General features: G+C 37.5%; 1 protein-coding gene across 9 annotated transcripts in view; it reads left to right on the top strand.

Moving 5' to 3' along the window:
• ATRX (ATRX chromatin remodeler) overlaps positions 1 to 16195 on the top strand; it is a 320378-nt gene that overhangs the window by 57177 nt on the left and 247006 nt on the right. For all 9 annotated transcript variants that reach the window (XM_058712606.1, XM_058712608.1, XM_058712607.1 and 6 more), the window contains one exon: positions 15393 to 15448. In XM_058712606.1, coding sequence (XP_058568589.1) covers positions 15393 to 15448 — 56 coding nt within the window. The remainder of the gene's footprint in view (positions 1 to 15392; positions 15449 to 16195) is intronic.

Below are 16195 nucleotides of genomic sequence, written 5' to 3'. Positions count from 1 at the left end.
TTCTTACCTCTTAAGGTAGGCCTGTTTTGCCATAAACTTTCCTCTTGGAACATCTTTTGCTGCATGTGAAAGATTTTGGACCATTGTGTTTTTATTTTCATCTATTTACATTTGTTTTTATTTCCTCTTTAATTTCTTGGTTGACCTACTTATTGTTTATTAGCATGTTATTTAATCTCCATGTGTTTATGTGTTCTCCAGATTTTTTTCTTGTGGTTAATTTCTAGTTTCATAGTGTTTGGAAAAGATGCATGGTATGACTTCATCTTTTCTTTTTAAGTTTACTTATTTATTTTGAGATAGATAATGCTAGTGAGGGAGGGGCACAGAGAGGAGGAGAGAGAGAACCCTAAGTAGGCTCTGTGCTGATAGTGCAAAACCTGACACCGGACTTGAACCCACAAACTGAGATCATGACCTGAGCTGAAATCAACAATCAGACATTCAGCTGACTGAGCTACCCAGGTGCCCCCATCTTTTTGATGTTTTTGAAACTTGTTTTGTGGCCTAACACATGATCCGTTGTGTGGGGAATGTTCTATGTGTATATGAAAATAATCTGTATTCTGTAGTTTTAAGATGGAATGTTCTGAACATACTTGTTAGATTCATCTGGTCCAGTGTGTCCTTCAAAGCCATTGGTTACTTTCTAATTTTATTTTTTGTTTGGATGATCTATCTATTGATGTAAGTTGGGAGTTGAAGTTCCTTACTATTATTGTGTTACTGTCAGTTACCTCCTTTGTTTGTTATTGGCTGCTTTGTGCTTTTGGATGCTATCATGTTGGGTTAATACATATTTGCAATTGTTAACGTTTTCTTGTTGAATTTTTCCCTTCATGATCTTGTTGTGTCCTTTTTTGTCTCTTGTTACAGTCTTTGTTTTAAAGTCTATTTTGACGTATATAAATATTGCTACCCTAGCTTTCTTTTCCCTTCCATTCATATAATAAGTGTTTGCATCCATTCACCTTCAACATGCATGTGTCTTTAGGTCTGAAATGAGTCTCTCGTAGGCAGCACACAGATGGATCTTGCTTTGTTATCCATTTTATTACCCGATTTCTTTTGATTGGAGCATTTAGTCAATTTATATTCAAAGTAATTATCAGTAGGTATGTATTTATTGACATTTTGTTATTTGTTATATGGTTGTTTTTGTCTTTTTTTTTTCTCTTGCTCTCTCATTGTTTGCGTCCTTTCATTAGTGATGTGCTTTGATTGCTTTCTTTTTATGTTTTGCGTATCTGTTACCAGCTTTTGATTTGTGGCTATCATTATGTTTATATATAACATCCTCTGCATATAGCAGTCTATATTAAGTTGGTGGTTGCTTAATTTTGAACCACTACTGAAAGCAGTGAAGTTTTACTTTTTTCTCCCCACCCCTATGTTTTAGATATATGGTGTCTTATTTTACATCCTTTTGTTTTGTGAATCCTTTGTCTGATTTTTATAGATGTACTTAATTTTACTGCTTTTGTGCTTCCTCTTTTTCTTTATCTTACTTACGATGTAATCTTCCCACTCAGATTATACCCTTTAATATTTTTTGTAAGACTGGTTTAATGGTGATGAATTTCTTTAATTTTTTGTTGGTCTGGAAACTTTATGTTTCCTACTCTGAATGATAGCATTGCTGGTAGAATATTCTTGTTTGCAGGGTTTTTCCTTTCAGCACTTTGATTAAATCATGCCACCTACTTTTGGCCTTCAGTGTTTTTGCTGAAAAATCAGCTGATAGCCTTATGGTGTTTCCCTTGAATGTACCTGCTTTCTCCTGTTCATTTTAAAATCCTCTCTTTATCACTACTTTTTGCCATTTTAATTACTGTTTGTCTTGGTGTAGACCTTCTTGGGTTGACTTTGGGAGTGCTTTCTGTGCCCTGTGTATCTGGATTTTTGTTCCTTTCCCCACATTTGGTAATTTTTCAGCTATTATTTCTTTAGATAAACTTTCTACCCCATTTTATCTTTCTTCTCTTTCTGGAATCCCTATTACGTAAATGTTATTATGCTTGATGGTGTTCCTGAGTTCCTTTAATCTATTCTCATTTTTTAAATTTTTTACTTTCTTTTGTTCAGCTTGATTGCCTTCTATTACTCTGTCTTCCAGGTCACTAATCCATTTTCTGCATCCTTCAGTGTACTATTTATTCCCTCCTCGTGTATTTTTTTTTTAATTTTTTTTTCAATGTTTTTTATTTATTTTTGGGACAGAGAGAGACATAGCATGAACGGGGGAGGGGCAGAGAGAGAGGGAGACACAGAATTGGAAACAGGCTCCAGGCTCCGAGCCATCAGCCCAGAGCCTGACGCGGGGCTTGAACTCACGGACTGCGAGATCGTGACCTGGCTGAAGTCAGACGCTTAACCGACTGCGCCACCCAGGCGCGCCGTGTATTTTTTTTTTTTTCAACGTTTTTTTTTAATTTATTTTTGGGACAGAGAGAGACAGAGCATGAACGGGGGAGGGGCAGAGAGAGAGGGAGACACAGAATCGGAAACAGGCTCCAGGCTCCGAGCCATCAGCCCAGAGCCTGACGCGGGGCTCGAACTCACGGACCGCGAGATCGTGACCTGGCTGAAGTCGGATGCTTAACCGACTGCGCCACCCAGGCGCCCCGCCCCGTGTATTTTTAATTTCAGTTATTGAGTTTTTCATCTCTGCTTGGTTCTTTATTATTTTTATTTTTTAAGTTTATTTATTTTGAGAGAGAGAGAGAAAATGAGAATGTGAGTGGGGGAGGGACAGAGAGGGAGCGAGAGAATCCCAAGCAGGCTTTGTGCTGTTAGTGCAGGTATCTCCGATATCTCACGAACTGAGAGATCATGACCTGGGCCAAAATCAAGAGTCAGACGCCTAACCGAACCACCCAGGCACCCCATTCTTTCTTATATTTTATCTCTTTGTAGAGGGTCTCCTTGAGATCATCTCCTCTTTTCTCAATTCCAGTAAGTATCTCTAGGACCATTTGTTTAAATTCTCTATTAGTCATATTGCTTATCTCCATTTCACTTGCCTCTCTACCTGTCAGGTTTTTTTTTTTTTTTTTTTCATTTAGGGCATATTCTTCTTTCTCCTCATTTTGTCTAACTCTGTGTGTTAGGAAAGTCAATGTATCTTATGCTTGTAAGTAATGGTCTTATAAGGAAGACTTCCTGTAGTCCCGTGTAGTGTGGTGTCCCCTGTTCACCAGAACCTTGAGTTTTGGGGGTGTCTCCTGTATATATGTTGTTTGCACACTATTGTTGTGGTTGAGCCACATTTTTTTTCAGTGCAGTTAGATGCAAAGCTCCCTTTGCCTCTTATGGGCAGAGTTTGGTCCCTGTGTTGTCAGTGGGCCAGTCTGGGAATGGCTCCTGCTATGAGACATTTGCAGGGTATCCTCTGAACTCAACTACAGAGTACTCTCCTTGTGTTGTCCCCTGAGACTTACATCATTGTGCAGGGCCTGTCATCAGCCAGCTGTCTGCCCTCAGCCCTCTGATGGTGCCACAGTTGAACTGGGCTGTGTGGTTATTTGTCCTTCTCCCCAGGGCATGAGTCACTTTGTATTGGTTCTAGCCACTGTTAGGTCTGCTTGCACAATGCCAGTTTTATGGTGCCACTCTAGGTGGACTCTTGCTGGGGTTGTGTCAAATAGGGCAGATTGGCAGGAAAGGTAGTGGTGTGGGTAGGGTTCGTGGTATTAGCAAGTTATGCACTAATCTGCTCTGGAGAGGACCTGGAGCTACATTGCAGAACTCTTGTGGAGGGCATGGTGTGCTGTTTGCAAGCTAGGTGGAGAGTATTCACTGGTCCCAAGGGTGTTCACTAGTTCCCGAAAGTATCCGGATATCTGGACTGGGGGTTGGGGAGGAAAATGGTGCCTGCCCATTCTTTTCTTAGAATAGTCTCTGAAAGATCCCTGTGCCTTCTGTGCAGGTTCTGAGATTAGTAAATAAATAAATCTCCTTCCTGTATACCTCAGGTGTTTTTTAAACTGCTGGTTCTATGTGATATCTCAGCAGGGTTGTTTGTTATGCTGGCCCTTTTAAGGGCGGGGACTCAGTTTCCTCTTGCCCTCTGGTTTTCCCAGAGCCAAGCCTGCTGATTTTTAAAGTTCAAAGTGTTGAGGCCCACTGGTTATAAAAAGTTAAAATGTTAAGTTCCTCACCTTTTCAAGCCAAATGTTACATGGGGCATTTGCCTTTCCAGTGCAGGTCCCCCATGCCTGGGGAGCCTGGTGTGGGTTCTGCTCTTATCCTTTCTCTGTGTTTGCAGTTTCCCTTCTTCCTGCAGTCTCGGGTCACTTTGGTGACCATGTCTGCATCCTTTCTATCACTTTTGATGTGGCGTATTCTCTATGATTGTGGTTGAGAGTCTGTTTTGGCAGTGTTTGGGTCATTTTCTGTGTTATTTACACTGATGTGGGTGCTATTGAGGTGTATCCATAGGTGGAGGTGAGTTTAGAATCCTCCTACTCTATATCATCTTCTCCCCAAGTTGATATTGATACTTTTAATTGTAATTTGTACCATAGATTTCATTGTAGTCTTCCTCTTTTTATATTTTAATTTCTTTCTGTAACACAGAAATCTGGCCCTGTTATCCTCCATTTTTTATACTCATTTGCTCAGTCCTCATGGTATTCACCTAGTTTCAAATTTGCCAACCATTGTTTAGAATTGTTTAGAATTCTCTTCTACAAATGATGTATATTGTTTGGTGGCAGACTAGCTTATTTGCATAAGCACATTATTTCCCACAGATACCAGTTACAAACTGACCAAAATACTGAAAACAGCTATGTGAAGGAACGGCCAGTGACAAAAAGCAGACATAAATAGGAGGTGAGTTAACACATGGAAGAAGGAAATAGCAATAGTGAATTTCCAATTGTTAAGCCTTTTTTCCTTAAGGAAAGTGCCAGTTAGCTCAATTGGTGTCAGTTAAGACTTGGATAGTAATCTGCATTCTTGTTGGATAAGGTATAAAGAAATTTAGAGACCCTAGCAGCTTTTTTTTTTAATTTTATTTTTTTAATTTACATCCAAATTAGTTAGCATATAGTGCAACAGTAATTTCAGGAGTAGTTTCCTTAATGTCCCTTACCCATTTAGCCCATCTACCCTCCCACAACCCCTCCAGTAACCCTCTGTTTGTTCTCCATATTTAAGAGTCTCTTATGTTTTGTTCCCTCCCTGTTTTTATATTATTTTTGCTTCCCTTCCCTTAAGTTCATCTGTTTTGTATCTTAAAGTCCTCTTATGAGTGAAGTCATATGATTTTTGTCTTTCTCTGACTAATTTCACTTAGCATTATACCCTCCAGTTCCATCCATGTAGTTGCAAATGGCAAGATTTCATTCTTTTTGATTGCTGAGTAATACTCCATTGCATATATACACCACATTTTCTTTATCCATTCATCCATCGATGGACATTTGGGCTGTTTTCATACTTTAGCTATTGTTGATAGTGCTGTTATAAACATGGGGGTGCATGTGTCCCTTTGAAACAGCATATCTGTATCCCTTGGATAAATACCTAGTAGTGCAGTTGCTGGGTCGTAGGGTAGTTCTATTTTTAATTTTTTGAGGAACCTCCATACTGTTTTCTAGAGTGGCTGTACCAGTTTGCATTCCTACCAGCAATGCAAAAGAGATCCTTTCTCTCTGCATCCTTGCCAACATCTGTTGTTGCCTGAGTTGTTAATGCTAGCCATTCTGACAGGTGTGAGGTGGTATCTCATTGTGCTTTTAAATTTTTTTTAATGTTTATTTATTTTTGAGAGAGACAGAGAAGAATGCGAGTGGGTTAAGGGCAGAGAGAGAGGGAGACACAGAATTCAAAGCAGTCTCCAAACTCTGAGCTGTCAGCACAGACCCCATTGCGGGGCTCGAACTCACGAGCTATGAGATCATGACCTGAGCCGAAGTTGGACGCTCAACCGACTGAGCCACACAGGCGCCCCTCATTGTGCTTTTGATTTGTATTTCTCTGATGGTGAGTGATGTTGAGCATTTTTTCATGTGTCGGTTGGCCATCTGGATGTCTTCTGCGGAGAAGTGTCTATTCATGTCTTTTGCCCATTTCTTCACTGGATTATTTGTTTTTTTGGGTGTTGAGTTTGATAAGTTCTTTATAGATTTTGAATACTAATCCTTTATCTGATATATCATTTGCAAATATCTTCTCCCATTCTGTCGGTTGCCTTTTAGTTTTGCTGATTGTTTCCTTCGCTGTGCAGTAGCTTTTTATTTTGAGGGGGTCCCAATAGTTCATTTTTGCTTTTGTTTCCCTTGCCTCCAGAGACGTGTTGAGTTGCTGCAACCAGGATCAAAGAGTTTTTTGCCTGCTTTTTCCTTGAAGATTTTGATGGCTTCCTGTCTTACATGGAGGTCTTTCATCCATTTTGAGTTTATTTTTGTGTATGGTGTAAGAAAGTGGTCCAGGTTCATTCTTCTGCATGTCGCTGTCCAGTTTTCCCAGCACCACTTGCTGAAGAGACAGACTGTCTTTATTCCATTGGCTATTCCTTCCTGCTTTGTCAAAGATTAGTTGGCCATACGTTTGTGGGTCCATTTCTTGGTTCTCCATTCTGTTCCATTGATCTGAGAGCCTTTTTTATGCCAGACTGTAGCAGCTTTTGTAAAAAGAGGGGAAGGTTCCATTTAGAAGAGAGCTACAGATTGGGAGCTCCAGAAGCTGCAAGAACTCCAACCATGTTTGTGATTGAATTATTCAAGTGCAGCCCAGATTACAGGCAGCTCAGGTAGGGTTAAAAAGAACAGTAGAAAACTTTTAGTTGCTTTTAGTACAGGGTAATCATTTTGGGGTTTGATTTTAGCTAATATCTCCCAATAATAGAAATATCAACTGTTTGGAGGAACATAATGGGATGCAGTGTCTTCACTGTATCTTTCAAAATGAACAGTATGCAATCCAATAGAAGAAGTTCTAAAGTAGAAAGGTAATCATTAGAGACCAGTCTACAGACAACTCAAATGTTGCTATTAGCAGACAAGAATATTAAAGCAGCTTTTAAACTATGCACAAGCACAAAAAGGCAAATACATTTATGATGAATAGACATATATAGGAAATCTTAGCACAGACATAAAAACTATAAAAACCCATTTTGAAATTATAGAACTAAAAAATATAATTTTGAGCAACAAATCATTGTACTTGACAGAGTAAAGGTAGGAATAGAAGTGTCAGTGAATTTGATGACAGACTAATAGAATTTATCCATCTTAGAATAGAAAACCTTAAAAAATAAAAAGTATACAGAACACTTACTCTTGAAAACCTTTCTCCAATAAAACTGTATAGTTATCTTTTTTGGGGTTTTATTTAAAATTTTTTTTAAAATATAATTTATTGTTAAATTGGCTTACATACAACACCCAGTGCTCGTCCCAACAAGTGCCCTCCTCAATACCCCATCACCCATTTTCCCTCACCCCCTATCCATCCTCAGTTTCTTCTCTGTATTTAAGAGTCTCTTGTGGTTTGCCTCCCTCCCTCTATGTTAACTATTTTTTCCCTATATAAGGTTTTTGTAAATACACTTTATTAAATTGAAGATGTTTCCCTCTATTCCTAGTTTTCTGACAGTTTTTTAAAGTGACATTTATATTCAGAAAATTATAGATTCACGTGCAATATTTTTTGCAGTTGTAACAACTAATACAGAGCCCTTGTATACACTTTGCCCACTGCCCCCATAATGGTAATATTTTACCAAACTATATTATTATAATCAAGCTATTGATATCTATCAGTCTGATTCATATTTCCTCAGTTTTCCTTGTACTTGTGTGGGTTTATTAAGTTTTGTACAATTCCGTTACTTGGATTAATTCACAATCTCCCCCCCCAACCCCCGCCACAGTTGTGTATCCACCCTCACAGATTACTCATCTTGTCCTTTCATAATCATGCTAACCTCTCTAGCCTGACTCCTACCTATGTTTAATTCCTGGCAATTACTAATCTGTCCTCCATTTCAAAACATGTTACATAAATGGAATCCTATGTATATATACGTTGGGATTCAGTTTTTTCACTTAGCCTAATTCCCTAGAGATTCATCTGCATTGTAGCATTATCTGTAGTTGTTTCCTTTTTATTGCAGTGTAATGATGTTTCATGGTATGGATGTACTACAGTTTGCTTAACCATTCACCTGTTAAAGGACATCTGGGCTGATTCCATATTTGAGCTATTACAAATATAACTGCTGGTGAACATTTGTGTGAACATACATTTTCACATCTCCAGGATAAATGCCTGGGAGTGCAGTTTGTTGGTCATATGATGATTACATGTTTAAGACACTCCTAAACTATAAACTGTTTTACAGAGGGGCCACACCATTTTAATAGTGCCAAAGCAATGTATGAGTGATCCAGTTTCTCTGCATCCATACCAGCATTTGGAGTTACCTCTAGTTTCTTTTTAATTTTATATATGCTGGTCAAGATTTAGTGATATGTTGTTGTGGGTGAAACCACATAAAAAACATTTCCTTAATGATTAATAACACTTTTAACAGTTATTGAGATATAATTTATATACCATAAAATTCACCCATTTAAAGTATACAATTTAGCAGTTTTAGTATTTCACAGATATGTGTAACCGTCACCACAGTCAATTTTATAGCATTTGTATCACGTCAAAAGAAACACCCCCCCCACCCCAGCCTTAAACAACCCCACTAATCTACTTTCTTTTTGGATTTCCCTATTTTGGATTTATCAGTGGCATTGTATAATATGTGGTCCTTTTTAACTGGCTTCTTTCACTTAGTATAATGTGTTCAAGGTTTATCTGTGTTGTAGCATGTGTTAGTACTTCATTCCTTTTTATGACCAAATAATGTTCTTTTATATGACATTTGTTTGATCTGTTCATGGATATTTGTCTTGTTTCCATATTTTGGCTATTATGAATAATGCTGCTATAAACATTTGTAAACATGTTTGTGTATGGCAGTATATTTTCATTTTTCTTGAGTACATACTTAGGAGTGGAATTGCTAGGTTATATGGTAACTATGTTAAATCTTTTGAGGAAATGCCAAAATGTTTTCCAAAGTGGCTGCACCACTTTACATTCCCACCAGCAACATATGAGGATTCTGATTTCTCTGTATCTATGCCAACAATATTATCAGACTTTTTGATTTTAGCTATCCTAGTGCATGTGAAGTAGTGTCTCATTTTGGATTTGGTTGTCATTTGCCTGATGACTGATGATGACTATATTTTCATGTGCTTACTGGTAATTTGTATATATTTTCCTTGGAGAATTGTCTTTTCACATCCTTTGCCCAATTTTTAATTGGGCATTTGTTTTTTTATCGTTGATTTGTAAGAATTCTTTATATATCCAGACTTTTTATTATGATAAAATTTACCATTTTAACTAGTTTTAAGTGTACGATTCTCTGGCATTAAGTACATTCACATGGTTGTGCAAACATCATCACCATCCATCTCCAGAACGTTTCATCTTCATCAAATGAAACTCTGTACCCATTAAGCAGTAACTTTCCAATCCTCTCTCCCCCAGCCTCTGGCAACCACCATTCTACATTCTGTCTCTATGAATTTGACTACTTTAGGCTCCTCCTATAAGTGGGAGGGGTCTACAGGTTTTGTCCTTTTGTGTCTGGCTTATTTTACTTAGTATAATGCCTTCAATGTTGTGGCCTGTATCCAGATGTTCTATTTTACTTAGCATAATGCCTTCAAGGTTCATCAGTGTTGTGGCCTGTATCCGGATGTTCTTCCCATTTTTTAAGTTTTTTTTTCTTTTTAATGTTTATTTCCTTTTGAGAGAGAGAGACAGAGACAGAGCGTGAGCAGGGGAGGGGCAGAGAGAGAGGGAGACACAGAATCTGAAGCAGGCTCCAGGCTCTGAGCTGTCAGCACAGAGCCTGACATGGGGCTCGAATTCATGAACCGTGAGATCATGACCTGAGCCAAAGCTGGTGCTTAACCGACTGAGCCAACCAGGTGCCCCTCTGTCCTTCCTTTTTAAGGCCAAATAGTATTCCATTATATGTATGTAGCGTATTTAGTTTGTTGTTCATCTTTCAGTGGAAACTTGGATCAAACATATGATTTGCAAATTTTTTCCCTCATTTTGTTGGTTGTCTTTCATTTTCTTGATGATGTTCTTTGAAACACAAAAGCTTTTAATTTAGATAAAGTCTAAGTAATCTAATTTTCCTTTTGTTGCTCATGTTTTTGTTGTCATATCTAAGAATCCATTACTAAATCTGAGGTCATAAAGATTTGCCCCTGTATTTTCTTCTAAGAGTTTTATAGCTTTAGCTTTTATATTTACGTATTTGATGCATTTGGAGTTAACTTTTTTTAAAGTTTATTTTTATTTATTTTGAAAGAGAGAGAGAGAGCGCGAGCAAGTGGGGGAGAGGCAGAGAGAGAGGTAGACAGAATCCCAAGCAAGCTCCAGTCTGTCAGTGCAGAGCGGGATGTGGGGCTTTATCTGAACTCAATGAACTTGTGAAATCATGACCTGAGCCGAAGTCAAGAGTGGGATGCTAAACTGAGTGAGCCACCCAGGCGCCCCTGTAGTTAACTTTTGTATGTGGAGTGAGGCAGGGCTCTAGGTTCATTTTTTGCATGTGGACACATAGTTATGCTACTAGCATCATTTGTTGAAAAGATTCTATTTCCCCACCGAAGGGTCTTGGCATCCTTATTGAAAATCAGTTGACCATAGATATGTGGTTTTATTTCTGGACTTTCAATGTTTTCTGACTGATCTGTATGTCTGTCCTTTAGCCAGTATTGCACTGTATTAATTAAAATTGTTTTACACTAAGTTTTGAAATTGTGAGTCTTCCTATTTGTTTTTCCTTTTGAAGGTTGTTTTGGCTTTTCCTGTTTAATTTTATGTGAATTTTAAAATGAGCTAGTCAATTTCTAGAAAGAAGTCAGCTGGGATTCTGACAGGGTTTGCATAGGTAGGTAGATCAGTTTGAGGAGTATAGCCATCTTAATGTTAAGTTGGGTTGTTTTCTTTATTTTTAGGTCATGTTTTACAAGTGAATAGAAATACAATTGATATTTGTATATTTTTGTATTTTTCTTTTTTTTTGTTTATTTATTTATTTTGAGAGAGAGAGAGAGACAGCATGAATGGAGGAGGGGCAGAGAGAGACACACAATATCCCAAGCAGGCTTCAGGCTCTGAGCTGTTAGCACAGAGCTCGACGCAGGGCTCAAACCCGTGAGCAATGGGATCATGACCTGAGCCGAAGTCAGACGCTTAAACAACTGAGCCACCCAGGCGCCCCTGTTCTAGTATTTTCAATCTTTCTGAACTCTTTTACTAGTTCTGATAGTTTTTTGGTGGATTCCACAGATTTTCTATATATATGATAATGTCAACTCCAAAGAGAGATTGTTTTACTTCTTCCTTTTCAATCTTACTGCCTTTTATTTCTTTCTCTTGACAACTCGCTCTGGCTACTCCATTACAATATTGAATATAAGTGGCAAGAGTGAATTTTCTTTCTTATTTCTGATCTTAGGAAAGTATTCAGTTTTTCACCACTTAGTATGGTGTTAACCTGTGAATATTTTGTAGATAGGTGAGGATGATCCCTTTTTTAAGGGTCTTTTAAAATAGATTTTACTTTTGAGAGCAGTTTCAGGTTCACAGAAAAGTGGAATGGAAAGTGCAGGATTTCCTATGTATTTCTCCCCATACATGCACAGCTTCCCCCACTGTCAATAGGCTGCACCACAGCTGTACATTTGTTGCAATTGATGCACCTACACTGACAAGTCATATCACCCAGAATGCAGAGTTTGCATTAGATTTCACTCTGGGTGTTGTACATTCTAAGGATTTTGAGAAATGTATAATGACATGGATCTACCCTAATAATATACAGGTTGGTTTCACTGCACTAAAAATTCTCTGTTCCATCTATCCATTCTTCCTTCCCCCTTAACTCCTGGCAGCCACTGTTTTCATACTTTTGCCTTTTCCAGAGTGTCACATAGTTGGCCACTTCATAGTGACTTGAGCCCTGCATCGAGTTCTTTCACTTGGTAATGTGCATTTGTTTCCTCCATCTCTTTTCATGGCTGCATGGTCATTTCTTCTTAGTGCTGAATAATACTCCATTGTTTGGGTGTACCACGGTTAGTTTATCCCATTCACCTTCTGAAAGATATGTTGGTTGTTTCTGTATTTTGACAGTTATGAATGAAGCTACTTATAAAATGTTTATATAAATTACCAAGGTTGTTTATGTAAAATAAAGGTGTTTATAAGCATCTGTGTGCAGATTGTTAATGTTTTTTTTTTTTTTTTGAGAGAGAGAGTGAGAGCAAGAGAGTGCCTGCATGAGAGAGCTGGGAAGGGGCAGAGAGACAAGGAGACAGGATCTGAAGCAGGCTCTGCCCTGACAGTAGAGAGCCCAATGCAGGGCTGGAACTCCTGAACTATGAGATCATGACCTGAGCCAAAGTTGAATACTTAGCCGACTGAGCCACCCAGATGCAACCATATGCAGATTTTTGAGTGGACTTCATTTTCATCTTTTTTTGAATAAATATCAAGGAGTGTGATTGCTGGATCATATGATAAGAGAATGGTTAGTTTTGTAAGAAACTGTCCTAATATCTTCCAAAGTGGTTGTACCATTTTTACATTCCCAACAGTAGTCAAATGGGAATTCCTGTTGCTCCACATCCTCACCAGCATTTGGTGTTGTCAGCGTTCTGCATTTGTCCATTGATTGTTTTTGCGGTGTTATCTGATTGTTTTAATTTCTAGTTCCTTCATGACATATGATGTAGAGTATCTTTTCATATGCTTATTTGCCACCTGTGTTCCGTCTTTGGTAAGATATCTTCAGATCTTGGCCCATTTCTAATCATGTTGTTTATTATTGTTGAGTTCTTTGTATCTTTTAGATAATAGTCTTTTATCAGATAGATCTTGTGCAGATGTTTTCTCCTAGTCTGTGGGAGAAAGACTTGTCTTTTATTCTGAAGTGTGCCAGTGTTTTGTTGAGGACTTTTCTGTCTGTATTTGTGATAGTGTTCTGTAGATTTCTCTTTTTGTGGTAACTTTTCTGGTTTTGGTATGATAACTGGTCTCATATACATGTATGAGTATCCCATACTTTTTTTATTGGAAGTATCCCACCTTTTTTTTTATTGGAATAGTTTGTGAAAAAATTCTTTCTTTTTATGTTTATTTATTTTGAGAGAGAGAGTGTGTGAACAGGGAAGGGCCAGAGAGAGGGAAAGAGAGAGAATCCCAAGCACCCTCTGTACTGTCAGCACAGAGCCTGATGTGGGGCTCAAACCCACGAACCAGGAGATCATGACTTGAACTAAAATCAAGAGTCAGATGTTTAGGGGCGCCTGGGTGGCGCAGTCGGTTAAGCGTCCGACTTCAGCCAGGTCACGATCTCGCGGTCCGTGAGTTCGAGCCCCGCGTCAGGCTCTGGGCTGATGGCTCGGAGCCTGGAGCCTGTTTCCGATTCTGTGTCTCCCTCTCTCTCTGCCCCTCCCCCATTCATGCTCTGTCTCTCTGTCCCAAAAATAAATTAAAAAAAAAAAGTTGAAAAAAAAAAAAAAGAGTCAGATGTTTAACTGACTGAGCCACTCAGGTGCATCAAGAATACTTTTTTTGAATGCTTGATATATTTCAGTGGTGAAGACATCTGGACCTTTGCTTTTTCTTTGTTGGTAGTTTTTTGATTACTAATTCAGGCTCTTCAGTTATAAGTCTATTCACACTCTCTTCTTTAGTCAGTTTTGTTAGCTTGTGTGTGTTTAGGAACTTTTCCATATTTTGTTATCTAATATTTTGGCCTTAAATTGGTCATGATATTTTTTTATAATCCTTTTATTTCTTTAAGGTAAATAGTAATGTCCCTCTTTACTTTCTGATTCTAGTAATTTGAATTTTTCTCTTTTTTCTTTGTCAATTTAGATTCAGGTGTGTTGATTTCATTCAGCTTTTCAAAGAACTAACTTTTGGTTTCAGTGATTTTTATTTTCCTAATTCTGTTTCATTAACTTTAGCTCTCATCTTTATTATTTATTTTCCTCTGCCTCCTTTAGGTTTGTTATTTTTCCATTGTCTTAGGTGAAGGGAAATAATATGATTTTATTGTTAGTAGAAGATAGAGGTTAAGTTTTCTTTTAAGAGAAGATATCTTAGAATATTACAGTAAGGAGGTGCCTGGGTGGCTCAGTTAAGCGTCTGAGTCTTGGTTTTGGCTCAGGTCATGATCTCATGGTTTTGTGGGTTTGAGCCCCACCTTGGGCTTTGTGCTGGCAGCATGGAGTCTGCTTGGGATTCTTTCTCTTGCTCTCTCTCTCTCCGCCCCTCCCCCACTTGTGCTGTCTCTGTCTCTCAGAGTAAATAAACTTAAAAAAAAAAGAAAATTACAGTAGGAAGTGTTTTGATGCCAAACTACTATTTTTAGAAATTTAGTGCTTTTTAAGAAGGAGTTAGTGTGATAATAGAGTGATTCTAGTGAGAATATTCTTCTAGGAATATTTTTTTCTTTCTTAAATTTTTATTTAAATTCTAGTTAGTTAATATATAGTGTAATAATGATTTCAGGAGTAGAATTTAGTGATTCATTACTTACATATAACACCCAGTGCTCATAATAGCAAGTGCCCTCCTTAATCCCCATCACACATTTAGCCTATCCCTCACCCACCTCCCTCCATCAACCCTCAGTTTATACTCTGAATTATGGTTTGCTTCTCTCTTTCTTTTTCCCCCTTCCCCTATGTTCATCTGTTTTGTTTCTTAAGTTCCACATAGAAGTTAAATCATGTGGTATTTGTCTTTCTCTGATTTATTTGGCTTAGCATAATATTACTCTAGTTCCATCCATATTGATGTAAATGGGAAGATTTCATTCTTTTTGACGACTGAGTAGTATTCGTGTGTGTGTGTGTGTGTGTGTGTGTGTGTGTACACACATGTACATTTGGGGTTTTTCCTTAGTTTGATTATTGTTAATGTTGCTACAGACATCAGGGTACATGTACCCCTTCAAATCTGTATTTTTGTATCCTTTGGGTAAATACCTAGTAGTACAATTAATTGCTGGGTCGTATTTTTAACTTTTTTAAAACTTTTTTTTAACTTTTCGAGGAATCTCCATACTATTTTCCAGAGTGGCTGCACCATTTTGCATTCTCACCAACAGTGTAAGAAGGTTTCTTTTAGGAATATTTTAATGTGAATAATGTATTACTAGTACTGTTGTACTTCATAGATTGAAGAGTGGGTTTACGGAGTTGCAGATATTGGTGTTCTGTTTCATGATGCTTTGAAGAGATAAATAAAGTTTTTATTTCTTCTCTTTTAAGAAAAAAACAGTGGTTCTGGAAATAACTCAGATATGATGGAAAACAGCAAGGAAGAGGTGAGACTAATTTGAAACATTTAAAATATATTTATTAATTATTAATAACTAGAGTGTATATCATCAAATTGCTTCTGTTTAGTACATGCATGTGTTTAAGTTTATTGTTATACCCAAGTATTATGATACTTCATTTTGGGTAGTTGTTTATTTTTAGAAGGTGTTCATTGTTTTTATTATTGTGTGTTTCACTTTAGCAATATACCTAAAGTTGTGTATTTCACTTTAGCAATATACCTAAAGTTAGACAACTAAAGGCTTGCTAACAGATAGGTATTTGAACGTTATTATATTGCAGTAGTGACACTCAAGGTGATTGTTTATGAACATGACTCCATGGTTCTGAGAGTTCTCAAGACTGGATATTTAGAGTATCTTAAGCATTATTATAGGAACCCATTCTGAGGTCCTTTACCTGGGATACCCAGGCATAGTTTTGAGATTTTTTCCACCTAGTATAAAAAATTTAATTCAAGAAATATACTGATTATTACTGGCACAATGAAGGTAAATTTAGTATCTCAAAGAGAATCATAGAAGATACTTTGTGCCATATGTTGGGATAGAGAAAATGACACATTTTTTTACATCCTCAAAACTGTCTGTTGTGATCTGATTACTTCTATACCTTTATTTTGTCTTTGTTGACTTGGGCAAAAATCATGATGTAGCAGTGCATTCTTACCTACCCTACAAAATTCAACAGTAATAATTTAATTTAAAAAAATGAACCAGAAAATTAATCTT

The sequence above is a fragment of the Neofelis nebulosa genome, chromosome X (assembly GCF_028018385.1).
Source record: "Neofelis nebulosa isolate mNeoNeb1 chromosome X, mNeoNeb1.pri, whole genome shotgun sequence".
NCBI classification, from domain to species: Eukaryota; Metazoa; Chordata; class Mammalia; order Carnivora; family Felidae; genus Neofelis; species Neofelis nebulosa.
Note: the sequence above shows the minus strand (reverse complement) of the source record. Positions and strands in the feature narration are given on the sequence as shown.